The sequence below is a fragment of the Mustelus asterias genome, chromosome 4 (assembly GCF_964213995.1).
Source record: "Mustelus asterias chromosome 4, sMusAst1.hap1.1, whole genome shotgun sequence".
Lineage (NCBI taxonomy): Eukaryota > Metazoa > Chordata > Chondrichthyes > Carcharhiniformes > Triakidae > Mustelus > Mustelus asterias.
In genome coordinates this window covers 30,349,512-30,368,856 of record NC_135804.1, presented here as the reverse complement: position 1 = coordinate 30,368,856, position 19,345 = coordinate 30,349,512, and the positions used below count along the sequence as shown (strand labels likewise).

Below are 19,345 nucleotides of genomic sequence, written 5' to 3'. Positions count from 1 at the left end.
GCATTGTGATCTTTTCCCTTTCTCTCAGGCTCTTCTCTACCCTCATTAGCTGCTGCCCAGGGCCACAGGCCTACCCACCTGAGCACTGCAATGGATGAATGGCAGTTTTCCCTAAGGAAGCAATCACATGAAAAGTCATACAGGAAATTCAGCTGCTGTGCTAATCAGAAACAGAATAGGGTGCAAATGATTAGTGCCCATCTTTACTGAACATACCAGCTATTTTAGATTAACTATTTGGGAAAATCATCCCATTAACATTTATACAACTCCTTTAAAAATAGCTTGCTGAGATTTTTCTTGTATCCAGTGAATGTTGAAAATGGATCATTTTCCAACAACTGGATATTGGATATGTAGGATAGATAGATACATTCTAAGTACATTAAACTTCAAACTTCAGGTCAGTCATAGATATGTTTTTGAATTTACTACCATTCACTGCCATTAGCTTTCCAAGATTCTTATTTTAAATAAGATTGATTCACTATGATCTATAACCTACTTGTACAATAGTGATCCAAAATGTAAAAATAGTGCCCTTTTGTCTTCCGCATACACATTTCTCAAATCGCTTGAAGATGAACGTGGTGAGATGAGCTTATTGCAAACAGTTAAGCCGGTTTATTTTATTGCAAGTGAGCACACAAACAGTCATTATTTTACAGAATTCACCAACTTCAAACCAATAAAATGTGTCTCTGCTTGTTATAATAATTAACATGCTACTCTTCCTGACATTAGTTGTACTAACTTAGAATAACTCTCCTGCATTCTTCTGTTTTTCTGAGCTTGCATAAAACTGTATTCTCTCACTTCATTGTAAAAAAAAAGACTGCTCCTATAATCTCCTCCTTGCTCTTCATCTTTTGCGCACACAGCTCAAAATGGCTTTTGAACACAATGGAGGTAAATGTCCAACTTCAGCCCCTGGACAAACACCTGGTGGAGGAGATCACTTGCCTGTCATGGAACCTGCCTGATTTTCATCTCATTGAGAACAATGGATGAATCCCTTTGCCATGATACAAGCTATGCAGCAAAGTTACCCCTAAGGAGAAAAATCCGGTGAAAAATCATAACTTCATCGGAGTGGGAATCAACAGCTCAGCTTGGGTGAGATCCAGGCAGCTCACCCCAGAGGCCCAGTGCTGGAGTCCATCTCTGTCAAATTGAAGAACACATGCATCTTTTTAAGACACTATCTGCCATACACCAGGCAAGTTTAACTGTCACTGAAACTAACAAGCCAGGGAAAAGTTAAACATCAATGGCAAGTAGATAGGATATGGAGGGTTGGGGACAGAAGTTAGGGGGGGGGGGGAAGGGCTTGGGTTGTGGGGGAAGAGTTGGAGAGGGTGTCAGATCATGGGTGGTGGGGATGGGGAGGGGAGAGAGAGAAAGAGAGGACATGAGTCGGGACCGGACTGCATGGTGGAGGAATGGGCTGGTGAGGAGGAATGGGGCAGCGGGAGGGGTGACCTGATGGCGGGGTGGCAGGGAGGGAGGACCCGACGACAGGGTGGCGGGGAGGGGTACCCAAGGGCAGGGGGAGAGGGGAAGAGTGGGTTGGACCTCAGAGTGGTGTGGAAATCTGACTCTTTCATACTATTTATCTCGGACTTATTTTCTTTCCAAATGGGTGCGAATATTCTTCTGCTTTTAAAAATATTCCAACTTTGAAAGTTATTCATAATTTCCATTCCTCTGTGCATACAATTGTCAAGTCTTTGAGAAACGTGATGCAAATCCACTTGATTCTCATAGAACATATTGACAACCATTTGTGAAAAATATCCAAGTTATATCTGCATATGTTAATTGTCCATAATCTTCCGTTACCACCTTAACACTGCAATAGGTCATGGGAAATTTTTACCAAGCTTACTTCAACTGCAACTTGCAGCTCTGTGAACTTTATAATCAGGAATAACCTGAGCAACAATGTCATGGGAATAGCTTTCTTTCCAATTTTCCTTTCAAATCACCTTGATCCTCATCTTACCATTACCATTTCTTCTTTGGTAGCAGGTCAGAATCCTTATATCAACCAATATGGGAGCATCATCTTGACAAGGACTGTAGCAGTTCAATATTCATTACCACCTTTTCGAAGAAACCAGGGATGGGCCACAAATGCAGCCTTGCCCATGTCAACCATACCTAAAGAACAAACTAAAAACCACTCCTTAAGCAACCAACTTTTCCAGTATTCAGAACTACTCCAAATATTTCAGTTATGAATCTATTTCACCTGCAAATGCTTAGAATTCAAACACTTGGAAGGATGTGAACTTATGGTACTTACCCACTAAACACATAGAAGACATCAGAGCAAATGTTGAACTATAACTAAAATGATTTGCTCTTGGAGTTCATTTAGAAATAAAAATGGCATATATTAATCAGTAGAAGAAAGCCAATATTAAATATCACCTTTTCTTTCTCCCCTCATTCTTTGCATCACACTTTGTCAATTTTACAATTTAGGAAAACAATAGATTTAGGGAAAACAAACTCCTCTTGCACTTGTTCGTTACCATTATAGCCAATCTCATATTTTGTAGCTGAACTTGTGTTTTAACAGATATCAAATTCCATGGTTCTATTTATACAACCATGCCTTTTGGCCTAAATCAAAATCAGGATAATTCTAGGTACTGTCGTGGAGCTAAGTGACTGTATCTTTTAAAAAATAAATGAAGTATTTTTTTTCTTTTGACAAATCCTCAATATAGCTGGTATATCTTTTGTTAAGTATAGTACAAGCTTCAATGCTGCTATGTCTAACTCCGGCCCGAGAAATGGTAGCCAATATACAAGCTTAGTACTTACCCCTGATGGAAGAAAGTGTTCTGAAATATGCATATTTGTTTGGCAGATTGCTGGCAGCAGAAACTCATTATTAATTATTGCCTTGCCAACAGTGCAAATTATGAAACGGGTGAACAAAGATAAAAGTAATTGTTGCATGGATTTTTTTCTCTCTCGTTTTGAAAAACCTCATATATATGTATAAAAATAATATATATATATATAAAATCATACACCTCAAGGCTGCACTGTATCCATCACAGACATTAAAATTAGAACATTATTTTATAACATGAAAAGGGGAAAACAAATGCAAAATTCTTATATTATTTAGGTTATCATAGAATTAACATTTTTATGAAATATGTACATCAACATGGCTATTTCCGAAAATTAAAAACTGGACAAAGACTTTAAAAAGGTTGAAGCTATGTCTACCTGCAACCCTGAACAACAGGAGTTAATCTAGCAGTAACAAAAACATGCGCCCCGTTATCTTTGAAGATACATTAACGAACCTGAAAGCTGCAGAAACCACTTCAAAAAGGATATTATACAAAAGCCATCTACATTTCCTAAGCCAGATCTGGCCAACGAAGACTACTAGGCTGTTAGGACGAAGGACCCTGCATCTTTCCTTTCAAATTCTTGATGGTTGAACATTAACAATTTCAAGAATCCAGACAAAGAAGTATACATCTTTTGTCAAAGCCAAAGTCAACAGGTGGGAGTCACGTCACATGAACCTCTAGCTGGAAGAACTAGTTACCCTGTAATGCCAATCAGTCTGCCATATTCCATCTAACAAGCATTAGCTCAGAAAAATGGCTCTGTCCAGGTTTGAACATCTGGCTCCCAATCTATACGGTTTCTACTGCAACTTCTGTTCCAGCATCTACAAGACCAATTTATCTCTACGTGCCAATTCCATTGTGGAAGTCATCTCTATTGGAAAAGTGAATTATCCAGTATTAGTCTTCAACCAGTTGACCTCTGTGAAAGAATACACTATTGGACTTTAATTCTGGCCTCTAAAAACAATAATGCTTTGGTCTTTTGCCCATCAATCTTCCTTTCCCTATTCTTTCTTTATTGTATTAATGCACCTAGAGCTATTGTGTCACACACACACACACCCCCCCACCCCCAACTTTTTTTTTGAGTGTTTGCGAATAACCTAACCCTGTAAGTTTACCCTATATCCTTTCAGGAACTATTTCTCCCGACTTGTCCAAAATGTGAGCAAGTCCATTGTGTCGCTCCAGGATTCCAGGATACTGGGGCCATTCAATTATTGTTAAAGGGAAACCTAAACCTAATCCCGCTACCTCTCAGTCCTTCCTGAAAGCCAAAGCACTGATCAGTGGAGTGGGAGGAGCATCTGTGTTTGTACCCCTCCATAAGATCCACCTAGAATGTGATCTTGTTTCAGTAGGAATTGTCCCTGATCTACCAGAAGCAGGAATTGATTTCCTCCTTAGGAATGATTTCGCCGACAGCAAGGTATTAGCCATAAAAAGAAGAGGTCCAAAAAGGTGAAATAGCACCCGTAAACATTGACCAAGGGCTGCTCAAACTCAAATGTATCATGGCCAAAGCCAGGCCAGTAAAGCTAACAAATTCAGTAAAGACTACGAGACTCTAAAATATATTCCCAGAGTATCCCAGAATTAAATAGGGACCAGAGAAGTTCCAAAGCAGGGAATGAGTTAATGAGGGAGATGCCCCACATTGTCAAAGAGCCTGAAGGAAGGGCGGCATAGTGGCACTGCTGCCTCAGTGCCAGGGAGCCGGGTTTGATTCTCAGCTTGGGTCATTGTCTGTGCGGAGTTTGCACATTCTCTCCTTGTCTGTGTAGGTTTCCTCTGGGTACTCTGGTTTCCTCCCACAATCCGAAAGACATACAGGTTAGGTGCATTGGCTATGCTAAATTCTCCCTCAGTGTACCCAAACAGGCGCCGGAGTATGGCGACTGGAGAATTTTCATGGTAACTTCATTGCAGTGTTAGTGTAAGCCTACTTGTGACACTAATAAACAAACTTTATACTTTATAAGGCCCATAAAGAAGGTTAAAGGCTTGCCTGAAGTATGTTAGCAGAAACCTTCTTTCCAACATTAAATTGGGACAAAGAGAGTTCCCAAACTGACAAGCAAGTGAGATGTCACACCCAGTCGAAAAGTCACAAAGATGTGTAGCTGGAGCTGGATTTCCACTTGAGGGTACGTGTTCTAAGGGACATGGAACAAGTTTGAGGAGCACCCGCTCCAAAGGCAAGAGCCCCAACAGGGAGGCCCATGATGGGTTTCACTGATAACGTTATGGCAAATTTAAATTCAAGCCAGGCAAGTTCCCAAGTGTTCACATTTGAATGCGTGCAAGTAAACTAAACCTCTGAGTTTACCCCATCTGCAGTTTATGTTGGGCTATTATTAGAAATTGGATCGCACCATATTGAGGGGTTGGGAAATATGCCACAAATTACAAAGGTGTCCATAACAGTTATCAATGAAGAATCCTGAAGATAGCTTACTCAGTTGCATTAATTCAGCACATCATCTAGACTTTGCACATACTGATTCAGCCTAAGCAGGTGGTCAAAAAGAGAGAGGGAGTCACTAAGAGTTTTCCTGATATACAGTTGGAGAATATTCATAACTCAATGTTAGACAAGCATTCTGTGGGATCCTATTCTACATATTGAGGTTTAATTCTCATCAGCATTCTATTTCAGAGAGAGTTTTTCAGAACTTAGAATGTCCTGTAATTTTAAAAATGTTAGCGTACAGACCATAGATACAAAATACATTCTACTGAGTAAACAGATAGGTACAGTATTAAGAACAAGCTTCTTTAATCTTTAATACAAGGAACAAAGAAAATTACAGCACAGGAACAGGCCCTTCGGCCCTCCAACCCTGCACCGACCATGCTGCCCGACTTAACTAAAACCCCCTACCCTTCCGGGGACCATATCCCTCTATTCCCATCCTATTCATGTATTTGTCCAGACCTGCCTTAAAACTCACCATCTACCTCCCCTGGCAGTGAGTTCCAGGCATCCACCACCCTCTGGGTAAAAACCTTGCCTCCTACATCTCCTTTAAACCTTGCCCCTCGCACTTTAAACCTATGCCCCCCAGTAATTGACTCTTCCACCCTGGGAAAAAGCTTCTGACTATCCACTCTGTCCATGCCCCTCATAATCTTGTAGATTTCTATCAGGTCGCCTCTCAACCCCCGTCATTCCAGTGAGAACAAACCAAGTTTCTCCAACCTCTCCTCATAGCTACTGCCCTCCATACCAGGCAACATCCTGGTAAATCTTTTCTGTACACTCTCCAAAGCCTCCACATCCTTCTGGTAGTGTGGTGACCAGAATTGAACACTATATCCCAAGTGCGGCCTAACTAAGGTTCTATAAAGTTGCAACATGACTTGCCAATTTTTAAGCTCAATGCCCCGGCCGATGAAGGCAAGCATGCCGTATGTCTTCTTGACTACCTTCTCCACCTGCGTTGCCACTTTCAGTGATCTGTGTACCTGTACACCCAGATCCCTCTGCCTATCAATATTCTTAAGGGTTCTGCCATTTACTGTATATTTCCTATCTGTATTAGACCTTCCAAAATGCATTACCTCAATACAGTAAAGATTACAGAAATGCGATGCAATCAACTACAAATGCATGCTGAGTTATATGGCGATTGAAAAGAGATGGCAAAAATACTTAGCTAAAATGATGAGTTTTAAGAAGAGGATTAATAAATTGGCAAGAAATTAGTAGGAGTGGGGGAGTGGTTAAGGAGTTTAGAATGGGGTTCCACAGAATAGTCCCAAAGTAGCTGCAGGCTTTGTTACAAATGGCAGGGCAAAAAAGGAAAGAGCAATATATAGAAACTTAGAAGATCAAAGGCTGGCTAAAGTTTTCAGTAGTCACGTGGGGCAAAGATATGAAGGGATTTGAAGGTGAGGATGCAAACTTCAAATTCAACATGATGGGAACAGGTCAGTAAACAGCACATAATGCAGGCCAGGAACCGAGAGCTAAGTTTGGAGTTTAAGGAGAATGGAAAGCTAGCAAGAATACAGAAATCAGATCTTGAGGTGACAAGGATGTAGATAAGGGTTTCTCCTGTGGGAGGGGTAAGGGATGGGGCAGAAGTATTTGCATAAGAGAGGAGATTTGGAGCTCTGGGTATGAACACATCATCTTTGCACATAGTGATTCAGCCTAAGCAGGTGATTAAAAAAAAAGAAAGACGGAGTCACTAAGAGTTTTCCTGATATATAGTTGGAGAGTATTTTGGCTTATTCACAACTCAATGTCAGACAAGCATTTTGTGGGATCCAAACAAGTATGGATAGTTAGAACTGAATATCATTGTGATATGTATAGAAACTTATTCATGTCTCTGTGAATGATGTCACTGAGCTTCACCACGTAACCAAAGAAGAGGAAGGAACCAACAACAGATCACTGTGAAAGTCCAAAGGGGACTTCTCATTATGTAATTCTTTACCTTGGAAAGTTAAGAATCATGAGCAATCTATTGGAGCCACGCAAGAGAGAGGCAAAGAACAAGAATAAAATGGTCGACAGTTTGGAACACTATGGAGAATTCAAGAAGGATAAGGAGGAATGATGAACCATGGTCACAGCCACAGAGGATTTCATTTGTGACATTACTCAGGGTGGGATTGGTGCTTCAAAGGGTACCTAATGAATTCAGAGAATTATTGAATGATAAACAGTGACAAAATATTCAAGGATCTTAGACGAGAAGTAAAATTAAGTTTTGATTTGATTTATTGTCACATGTATTAGCATAGTGAAAAGTATTGTTTCTTGCATGCTATACAGACAAAGCATACCATTCTTAGGGAAAGAAAGGAGAGTGTGCAGAATGTGTTACAGGCATAGTTAGGGTTTAGAGAAAGATCAACTTAGTGCGAAGTAGATCCATTCAAACGTCTGATGGCAGCAGGGAAGAAGCTGTTCTCGAGTCGATTGGTATGCAACCTCAGACTTTTGTATCTTTTTTTCGACGGAAGAAAGCAGAAAAGAGTATGGTCCGGGGTGCATGGGGTCCTTAATTATGCTGGCTGCTTTTCCGAGGCAGCGGGAAATGTAGACAGAGTCAATGGATGGGAGGCTGGTTTGTGTGATGGACTGGACATCATTCACGACCCTTTGTAGTTTCTAGCAGTCATAGGCAGAGCAGGAGCCATACCAAGCTGTGATACAACCAAAAAGAATGCTTTCTATGGTGCATCTGTAAAAGTTGATGAGAGTTGTAGCAGACATGGCAAGGGCAGCACAGTGGTTAACACCGCTGCCTCACAGTGCCAGGACCCAAGTTCGATTCCCAGCTTGGGCCACTGTCCATGCGGAGACTGCACGTTCTCCCCATGTGTTTCCTCCAGGTGGTCCGGTTTCCTCCCACTGTACGAAAGGCGTGCTGGTTAGGTGCATTGGCCATGCTAAATTCTCCCTCAGTGTACCCAAATAGGTGCCAGAGTGTGACGACTAGGGGATTTTCACAGTACCTTCATTGCAGTGTTAATGTAAGCCTACTTGTAACACTAATAAATAAATATTCTTAGTCTTCTGAGAAAATAGAGGCATTGGTGGGCTTTCTAGGTTATTATCCTAGGTAGATTGGCCATGCTAAATTGCCCCTTAGTGTCAGGGGGACTATTTAGGGTAAATGCATGGGGTTATGGGGATAGGTAAGGCCAGGGCGGGATTGTGGTCAGTGCAGACTCGATGAGCCGAATGGCATCCTTCTGTACGGTAGGATTCTATGATTCTTAACTACAGTGTCAGCATGGGGGGACCAGGACAGGTTGCTAATGATCTGGACACTAAGAACTTGAAGCTCTCGACCATTTTTACTTCGTCCCCATTGCAAATGGAGAGAACAGATGAATCCCTTGAGGAGGAGGAGGGGGGGGGGGGGGGGGGCGATGGAAATTAAGGGAAGACTGAATTCAAGGAATAGATGAAGTTTGACAGAAAATGACAATAAAAATTGCAGCATCCATGAGAAGGGTAGAAAAGAAGTGGAAGAGTGAGTTTGGACAACAGGTTGTGTGTGATATAAACAACTGCACAATGATTTTAATGTTGAAGACAAATAAGTCCATGAGCTTTTGATATTTGCTGTGGGAAGTGAGGGTATCAGAGGAGAGTGATACTCTTTTTGTCAGAACTACTGGGTTCAAAATAATTAATCACCTTCAACCAAGAATCAACAAGTCCAAAGAATTCTCTTTGGAATAATTAAGTTCCAGGGGATCAAGGATGTTAAAGAAATCAAGTCCTGAGGTGACAAGATCGGTAGCTGCAGTATGGGTTCGAGCCAGGCAATATCCAGTTTACAATACTTCACTGAAATTCTTTCTTCTGCCAGGGGAGAGTTTTGGTTACACACATGAACAGAGCTTCTTTTCAGTAATAAAGGATTCAATGTTTCAATACATCTACCAGAATATTTAAATGAACTACAGACAGAGATAATAAGTAGCCAGGAGGTCTTGGGCACTTGTCAAAAATTTTTACACTACACGTGTTACATTCCAGGCAATGGCAAACTATCACCTCAAGGGAGTTTCACATCCCTTCACTCCAGAGAAAAACTGGACTTCAACTGCAGACTTACATCGCAAATTGCAATCATTGCAAAGTAGAAACTTATTTCCAGAGATGGTAAAATTGTAGTGTGAATACTTCCTTAATGGTATCATTAAAGAGATCCTGATTGCAGATTTTAGTTGAAAATTATTAGCAGACAAATTTAACAACCCTACATTTATAAATTGCAAAGCCTGCTAGATTTATTTCAAAAAGCCCAAACACTTCCGCGATTCACTAAAAGTGGATCCTCTGCTTTAAGGAGCAGAAATTGTGGGCTGAATTTTACATGGTGTCACGGTCCCGGAGTCTGCCCAGCATCCTTACAGCTGCCCTGCAGCAATTTATCTCTCGGGGCAGCATTAATTGCTTTAAGACAAAACTTCTCTCCCTCTCTCATCCATGTTCATAAAATCCCAATTGAATGGCATTCAATACACTCAGGTAGACTTTCTGCTTTGGGAACAATAGTGGATCTGGCTGCAAATTACACTCAAATATGCACTAGTTTTTAAGAAGTATTTTCAAGTTTCTGCTCAAAATTATTTGCATATCAGTGAATGTAAAATTGATGATGAACCAGCACATCTGGGTCGCATTTTAGAGCCTAATTTTTTAAAAACCTTGATGTGTGTGTTAATTTGGTGCAGTTTGATTAATATAGCTAAAATGGTTTAACTGTATTTATATAATTAAGAACGTTATGTTTCTTATTAAATTAGAAACAAACGATTTAAAACGTACTTTCAGTGTTCTTATGCCTAGAAAGCCAGCGTAATTTTAAGAACCTCCTTGCAGGCCTGCATGGAATGGATATGAATAGCAGAAACTTGCCATGGTGATTAATTTGATCTGGGATGTAACCAGTTTTGTGGGCAAAAGATCACAGAAACTCTGAGCATTGGATGTAATTTGCGTTTGGACCTTTTCCACTGTTTAGCCGATTTTGGACACATTGTGCTAAAAAAAGGCAATCTAGTGGAAACACCAGGCCAAATCCTGGTTAGGGATTTTTAAGCATATTATGCATATATACAAGATTAAGCTAAAGGTATAACAGTTCATTCAGCTCAAGTGTACAGAATCTTCATCTCTTCCTTGCTCTCCAAAATGTATAGCACATAACTAAAGTTTAATTTTAACTGACCTTGTCTAATGGGTGGTAATTTCACAAAGAACCATTTTCACACCAAATAGATTAAGGTAATAATTTCACCACAACCACCCCCCACTCTACACCATTGCCCCCCACCACTCCAGCTCCAGCACTCCAAATCAAAACCCAAGTTAAAACAAACAGAAAATAGATTTGGATTCATCCATTTACAAAAATATCCAATTCAGATGGATTCTCTAAAGCCAATCAAATGACATTTATTATTTATACTTTAAAAACTCAAATTATTTAACTACTTAGTCAATTTAAATTAAAAACATGAGCTACAGAAACTCGGAATTTAACAACTTTTCCTGGAATGCCCTTAAGAAAATATTTTTTTAAAATTACAATAGAAGACCGACTATACTACTTAAAGCATTTATTTTAACATGCCAGCGATAACTATGTTCTGGATTTAAATGTATTTATAGATTAACTTAATTTTAAATACAAAAGATGTTTTAAATCTTCAGCATCGTCTTAAGGTGACATCTTGCAACAGTTATTATTCAAGAGTCACCTATTTTGCACCATGTAGAACTTAAAAATCAAAATTCCATTGCACATTCCTGATGACAAAAGGCATTCTCAGCAAGAGCAAAAAGATTTAAATACTGAAAGACAATAACAACTTGCATTTGTACAGTGCATTTAACTGAGTAAGTTGGCCAAGGCACTTCAAAGGACTGATAAAAAATTGCACAGAGTAGAAAAGGAGATAATAGCTCAATAAACCAAAAGATTGATTTAGATTTTAGTGAATGCTTCAAGACAGGAAAGCAGGGGTTTCGAGGAGGGTACCCAGAGAGTTGGTCTTAGATGTGTGAAAGCATGGCTGCCAAACGTGGAAGGAGAAAGTGGGGATGGACAAAAGACCAGAGCCAGAGAAATGTAGAGTTCTCAAAGGTTGACAGGCTGGAGGTCAAAGACAAGATGCAAGGCCATGGAGGCATGAGAATTTTAAAAGTTAGGTGTTGGTGGATTAAAAACCAATTTAAATATGAAAGCACAGGGATAATGGATGAACAGGACTTGGTTTGCGTAAGATTGCAGGCTGTAGCATTTTCGGTGAGTTCAAATTTATGGAAGGTGGAAGATAGGTCAGCGGGAAAGAAATGATATAATTGAGCCCAGAGTTAACAAAGATATAAATGAACATTTCAGCAGCAAATAGTTTGAGGTAAAAGTGGACATGAATTATATTAGGGAAGTGGTAGAATGTGATCTTTGTGATATTTGGAATATGGAGTCAGAAGCTCAGTTCATGGTCGAATAGGATTGTGAACAATCCGAGGTGATGACCATGGTGTGGGATTGATTTGATCACTAAGGAATAAAGTTTATGGCTGTGAAGCCAAAGAGAATGGCTTTGCCTTTTCAATATTTAATTAGGTGAAATTTCAATTCATCCAGAACCGAATTTCAGGTAAGCAGTTAAACAAGAAGCAGTAGAGAGGTCGAGAGAGGTAGGTGTTACACGTGGAACCTGAACAACAAACCCAAGGGCTTTATGGATTTCTTTTTCACCAAGATTGAGACTGGTGAGCAGTTGCCTTTACCACATGCCTACTTTTCCCTAGCCCACTGGGAAAAATTTTCTTTAAGGGTCCCTCACTGATCTTGCCCACAACTTACATTTTTCTAGTTTGTCTCCCTTCTTACTGTTTCCAAATTTAACTTGTCCACAAGACCCACTTGAAGCTGCTTTGATCCTATTCCCATTAAACTGATAACCCCTTAACTTGCCTTCCTGGCTCCTACTGTAGCTGATGTTAACAGTTGTCTCTCTTTAGGTGCTATTTCCTGCTCATTCAAATCTACCATCAGAACTTGGCTCTTCCAAAAAGAAAAATAACCCTTGACACCTCATCCTTGCAAACTATTGCCCCATCGCTAATCTCTTTCCCCAGAGTCCTTAAAAACATGCTGTCTGCCCTCAAATACAATTCCACCTCCCAAAACTCTATTTTTGAATCCTTCAATCAGGTTTGCACCTCAAATTATTCAAATCCAAGTGACATCCTATGTGACTATGACAAAGGTAAATCAACTCTCCTCATCCTTCTTAATCTGCTTGCAGCCTTTAACTCAGTTGACAACCTCCTCCAAAGTCTCTCCACTGTCGTCCAATTGGGTAGGATAACAATTGCCCGGTTCCATTTTTTACAATTCAGTTGTAGCCAGATAATCACCTGGAATAGTTTCCTACTCCAGCACCATTATCTCTGGTGTTCCCCAAACCTTGCATCCTCCTATTTCATATCTACATGCTACTCCTCACTCAAGATCTCACAACCACTGCTCCTGACCCTTCATTTTCTCCAAGTTGTCAGACTGCTTGTCTGATATCAAGTACTGGAGGATAAGTAGATAATTCCTCCAACTTAGTAAAGAGGCAGCCACGGTCACAGTCTTCAGTTCCCGCCACAAATTCTTGTCCCTAGCCATTGACCACACCCCACCCTCACCCACTGCCGGATAACTGTCTGAGGCTGAACCTGTTTGAAACTTTGATGCCCAACCATATATCTACACTGTCACTAAGACAGCCTATTTCCATCTCCATGACAGTACCTGAATCTCCGTGCCTCAGCTCATTTGCTGCTGGAGCTGTCATCCACGTGTTAGTTAGCTCTAGACTTAACTGTTCTAAAAGCATTCAAGGCCAGCCTCCCATATTCTACCCCCTGCAAACTTAAGGTCATCCAAATCTCTGCTACTATGTCCTAACTCACACCAAGAGCATTGACGTTATCCCCAGTATCCTGGCCAATATTTATCCCTCAATCAACATCATAAAAACAGATTATCTGATCATTACACATCGTTGTTTTGTGGAAAGCTGCTAAGAGCAAATTAACTGCCTACATATCATAAATGTAAATGATTTAGATTCAAATTTAAGGGGTAGAATAAAGAAGTTTGCAGGTGATATAAAATTGGACATGTAGTTGACAGCAAGGAGGAAAGCTTCAGACTGCAAGAAGATATAGATCATAGGATCCCTTCAGTGCAGAAGAGGCCATTCAGCCGATCGAGTCTGCACCTACTCTTTGACAGAGTAACTTACCCAGACTCTCAACCCTCCCTATCCCCGTAACCCCACAAATTTCCTATGGTTAATCCATCTAACCTACACATTTTGGGACACTAAAGGGCAATTTAGCATGGCCAATCCACCTAACTTGCACATCTTTGTAAGGTGGGAGGAAACCGGGGCATGGGGAGGAAACTAGTAAGGAATACAGAATAGATGGGAGGATACTGAGTAGTGTGGAGGAACAAAGGGACCTTAACAGTCTATGCCCACAGATCCTTAAAAGCAGCAGGACAGGTTGAACTGGTGGTTGAGAAGTCAAATGGTATGCTTTCCTTTATTAGCCCAGGCATAAAATAGAAATAAAAATACAAGAGCAGGGAGGTTATGTTAGGAACAGTATCGAACATTATGTAGACCACAGCTTGAATACCATATACAGTCCAGATCACCACCACATTACAGGAGAGATGTGAAAGCACTGAAGAAAGTGCAGAGGAAATTTATGAGGATGTTGCCAGGATTCTTAAAATTTAGCTATGAGGAAAGATTGGATATGCTGTGGAACAGAGGTGGTTGAGAGGTAAAAGCAAATTACTGCGGATGTTGGAATCTGAAACCAAAAGAGAAAATGCTGGAAAATTTCAGCAGGTCTGGCAGCATTTGTAAGGGAGCTGACGTTTCGAGTCCAGATGACCCTTTGTCAAGCTAAAAGGCATAGAAGGTGGGAGATATTTGTACTGTAGGGTGAGGGAATGAAAGATGAGCTATAGTCACAAAAACAAGGGGAAAGGCTGCTAATGGCAGTCCATAAAGAAAATAGAAGGTGTGAATGGCCAAACAGCAGAGAAGCTGAAATCAAAGGGTAAGCTGTGACAGATGAAGATGTTGGGGGGTGGGGGGGCAGGGGAAAAGGTAAAAAATTGAGTAAAGGGGAGAAAAGGTGAGGAAAGGGGATAAAATAGGGGGAAAAGAAAATAAATAAAAGGTAGAGAACAGGTTAAAGTTAAATAAAATGAAAACAAAGGGGTCGAGGTGGGGTAGAGCTAATCATCTGAAGTTGTTGAATTTGATGTTGAGACCAGAAAGCTGTAACGTGCCTGGCCAGAAGATGAGATGCTGTTCCTCCAGTTTGCGTTGAGCTTCACTGGAACATTGCAGCAGGCCAAGGACAGACATGTGGGCATGGGAGCAGGATTGTGTGTTAAAATGGTAAGCAATGGGAAGTCAGGGTCCTGATTGCGCATAGACCAAATGTGCTCAGCAAAGGAATCACCCAGTCTGCGCTTGGTCGCTCAGATATAGAGGAGACCACATTGGGAGCAGCGAATGCAATAGATCAAATTGAAAGAGGTGCAAGTGAAACGCTGCTTAACCTGGAATGAATGTTTTGGGCCTTGGATGGTGAGCATGGAAGAGCTAATGGGGCAGGTGTTACACCTTCTGCAATTGCATGGGACGGTGTCATGGGTGATGGGAGAGGTGTTGGGTATAGTGGAGGATGGACTAGGTTATCTGGAGGGAACGGTTTCTGCGGAATGCTGACAAGAGGTAGTGAAGGGAAGATGTATTTGGTGGTGGGATCATGCTGGAGTTGGCGAAAATGGTGGAGGATTATTTTTTGCAGGCGGAGGCTGGTGGGGTGAAATGTGAGAAAAGGGCCTTGTTCTGGGAGGGAGGGGATGAGGGTCGTGGCACGGGAGATGGACTGCATATTGTTGAGGGCCCTGTAAACAACTGTAGATAGGAATCCACGGTTGAGGAAGAAGGAGCACACATTAGAAGCACCACTTTGGAAAGTGGTATCATCGGAACAAATGCGATGGAGGCGAAGGAGCTGAGAGAAAGGGATGGAGTCCTTACAGGATGTAGGGAGCGAAGAGCTGTAGCCCAGATAGCTGCGGGAGCCAGCGGGTCTTGTAATGGACATTGGTAGATAGTCTATTGCCAGAAATGGAGATAGAAAGGTCAAGGAAGTGAAGTGGCTGAGATGGACCAGGTGAAAGTGGTGGAGGGGTGGAAACTGGAAGCGAAGTTGAAGAATTTTTCCAGGTCTGGACGATAGCATGAAGCGGCACCAAAATAGTCATTGATGTACCAGTAAAGGAGTTGTGGGAGGGGATCCGGGTAAGCCTGGAACAAGGAATGTTCCACATACCCCATAAAAAGACAAGTGTAGCTAGGACCCATGCGGCTATCCATTGCTACTCCTTTGATTTGGAGAAAGTGGGATGAGTTAAAGGAGAAGTTGTTGAGAGAACGAGTTCAGCCAGGTGGAGGAGAGTGATGGTGTATGGGAATTTTTCAGGCCTCTTTTCAAGAAAGAAGCAAAGAGTTCTCAAGCCATCCTGGTGTGGGATAGAGGTGTAGGGAGATTGCAGATCCATGGTTAATAGGAGGCGGTTAGGGCCTGCGAACTGGAAGCTGTCAATATGACGCAGTGCATCAGAGGAATCCCGAATGTAGTTGGGGAGGGAATGGACCAGAGGACTGAGGATGGAGTCAAGATAAGAGGAAATACGTTTGGTGGGGTAGGAGCATTCTGGCACAATGGGACTACCAGGACAGTCCTTTTTGAGCAGGAGTTGGCGCTGAGCCTCTGCGAGGTAGAGGTCAGTATTGCAGATGACAACAACGCCCCCTTTGTCGGCAGGTTTGATGACAAAGTTGGGTTGGACCTGAGGGAGCAAAGAGCAGAAAGTTTGGAAGGAGAGAGGTTAGAATAGGTGAGGGAAGCAGAAAAATTAAGACGGCCAAGGTCCTGTCGACAATTCTCAATGAAAAGATCGAGGGCAGGTAATTGTCCCGGCGGGGGTGTCCAATTGGAAGCAGAATGGTGGAGGCACCTGAAAGGATCTGTGGAACAGGGGAGAGGTTGAGGGATGACTTAATTGAGGTGTATAAAATTATGATGGGCTAGATAAATCGGAACAATCCAGTTACCATAGCAGAAGAGTCAAAAACCAAGGAGTACAAATTTAAAATAATTACAAGGAGGACTGGCTGGGAGATCAGGAAACATTTTTTCACTCAGAGGGTGGTAGGGACCAGGAACACTCAGGCTGGTCGAGGCAGAAAGTATCACCATATTTAAAATATTTGGATGTCTACTTGAAGAGCCACTACCTGCAGGGCTACAGACTTGGTGCATTAAAGTGGGGTTAGAACGGGTAGCACTGTTTACCAGCACAGACATGATGGGCTAATTTTCTATGATTCCATGATTACAACAGTAACTACACTTCAAAAGTACTTCATTGGCTGGAAAGCACTTTGGAACATCCAATGGTCATTAAAGACGTTATATAATTGTAAGTTTTACTTTCTTTTCATATACAATTTACCCATCACCCGAATTATGGCATCCAGTGAAGCAAAGCTTTGAATGCAAAATTCTCATCTTCACTTCCATGGTCACGCCTCTCCCTATCTTTGCAATCTTCACGAGCTGCACAACCCTCAGAAATATTTATGCTCCTCTACTAGTGATCTCATAAGCATCACTGATTTTAATAATTCCACCATTGATGGCTGTGTCTTCAGCTGCCATGGCCCTAAGCTCTGGCATTCCCAAATTCTCCATTTCATTTCTCCTTAAAACCTCTCTCTTTGACCAAAGCTTTAGATCATCTGCACTAATGTCCACCTACATGTTCAGTGTCAAATTTAGTTTGATAATGCTCCTGTGAAGAACCTAGGGGCATTTTGTTACATTAAAGGAATTATGGAAATTCAAGTTGTTGTTCAAGTTATGTCTTTAACGAAGTCACCAAGTAGAATGTAGATATAAAATATAAAAAGACCATGATAAATCTTAGGGGAAGTCCAGAGGTAGTGAATGTGAAATTTTGAAAGGTGTATGAATGACAGAAGTTTAAAAGTTTATATCTTAAATTATATAAACATAATAATTGCAGTAATTTTAATGGGATAACAGAACTTGCAAACTGCATTCTCAGAAAAAGGATAATCTCGTTTTCAATTTTCCAAATATCCAATCTTTATACACAAATCTACTTTGTTGTCCCCAAAGGGAAAAAGATGAATGAAAATCAGAATCAGAAATGAACCTATCGTCACCATGCAAGTAACTGAAAAGCAATCTATATGGGTACTCAATGACGAAATTAATTATGGATCGATCGCCAGTCGTTAAGGCTCAAGGATATTGGTAGTGCAGTTGAACTTTTCGGTTTCCGAAGAAATTGAGGTCCTATCAGCGAGATTACATTGTCTCTCTACATATACATATTTATCCCACCTTGCATACAACCGAGCTAGTATCCCAGTTGGTTGCAGTCGTAACTGATGTTGTGGTCGCGACGGGAACCGTGCTTGTGTTGGAAGTACTATCGATAATCCTCTGGATTTCCAGCAGCTCCTGCCTCAGAACCTGTTTCTGGTGAAAGGTAAAGGAAGGGTGGTTGGAAGCCATGGTGAACAAGAGCAGGAATTCGTCGCCAGTCCTGTCGTGAAGCTGAAGGCCATAGTTGTTGATGATGGAATCGATGTGGGTAAGGGTGCGGTACAGGACCCCGGACGCCTCCCTGTTGTCGGAGCATAGCAAGGCCAAGGAGACGATGAGTTTGCTGCGGACCACTTCGTCCGTCATGTTCGTTAAACTGGCCAGGTCAGCCACGTTGTTCGCTTTGATCTCCGAGTCCCTGAGAGAATGATAGTCTTTCTTGGCCAAGTCCTCCAGGCAGGAGCCCAAGAAGCGCAGCTCCAGGGGGATACAGAGGTCGAGCAGCCCGCAGATGAAATCCACTCTCTGAGAGGAATTCAACTCACCGAACCAACGGTAAACCTCATCCCTCTGCAGCTGCTTCTGCATCATCCTCACCCACACACTCCCAGCCGGGGCTGGTCGACAAACCCCCCTCACCAATAATTATCAGATCAAAAATACCAGCACAACTTTCAGCTTCACCGCATTGTGGCTTCTTAGGCGTGTTCTCCCGCTTGTTAACAGAGAATTTCCATTTTGATTTTTGCTGAAGGGGGAAAGAGAGAGAGTGGGGGAAAAAAAATGTACTTTTCCCTCGGTTGGGGGCGGGGTGGTTGGAGACAAACAGCTGTTTTAACGTCTAGCTTAGCGCCGTGCAGGAACGCTGTCGGCTTCTTTTTTTTCCCCTTTTCAGTCCATCGCGCTTTTTTGCCCTTTCCCCTCTTCCTTTCCTTCCTTTCTCTCCCGGGTCTGTTCACTTATAAATGAATCGCTGGCGGCCTCGATGTGTGACGCGCACCGTTTCTGACAGCGATTTGTTGTCTCTTGTGTTTGACTCCTCGGCGGGCCGCGCGCACTGGCTGTTAACGCGCCGGACCTTCGCGCACGCGGGGGCTGCTGCTGCTTGCTGCTGGCTGCTGCCGCCGCGCGCGCGCGCACCGGCAGCTCAGGCGCCGCCGGCATCGCGCGCGCGCCAGCCGGCCCAGCGCGCGCAGGCGCACTGCCCCTGTCGACCGGCCCGGCCGTTTGCTTCAAACTCACGGCCTCGCGCAGCCCGGACGCGTCACCGCCCGCCCCTCCCGCCAAATCTAAGCGCCGATTGGACGGTCGGACTGTCAATCATCGGGACCGTGACGCGGCCTTCTCAAAAAAAACAAAGAAAATCCGAACGTTGTCGGAAAGCCCGTTATTCTGGTCCCCGTCTTCCAAATTGTTAATTCAAAAAACGCACGAAATCTCTTTTATTTTCTTT

General features: G+C 42.2%; 1 protein-coding gene across 2 annotated transcripts in view; it reads right to left on the bottom strand.

Annotated features, from left to right (window-relative positions):
* The window catches only part of zcchc14 (zinc finger, CCHC domain containing 14), a 99,421-nt gene extending 80,492 nt beyond the window's left edge, over positions 1–18,929 (bottom strand). For both annotated transcript variants that reach the window (XM_078210752.1, XM_078210753.1), the window contains exon 1: positions 17,908–18,929. In XM_078210752.1, coding sequence (XP_078066878.1) covers positions 17,908–18,483 — 576 coding nt within the window. In that variant the 5' untranslated portion in view covers positions 18,484–18,929. The remainder of the gene's footprint in view (positions 1–17,907) is intronic.
* Positions 18,930–19,345: the final 416 nt, after the last annotated feature.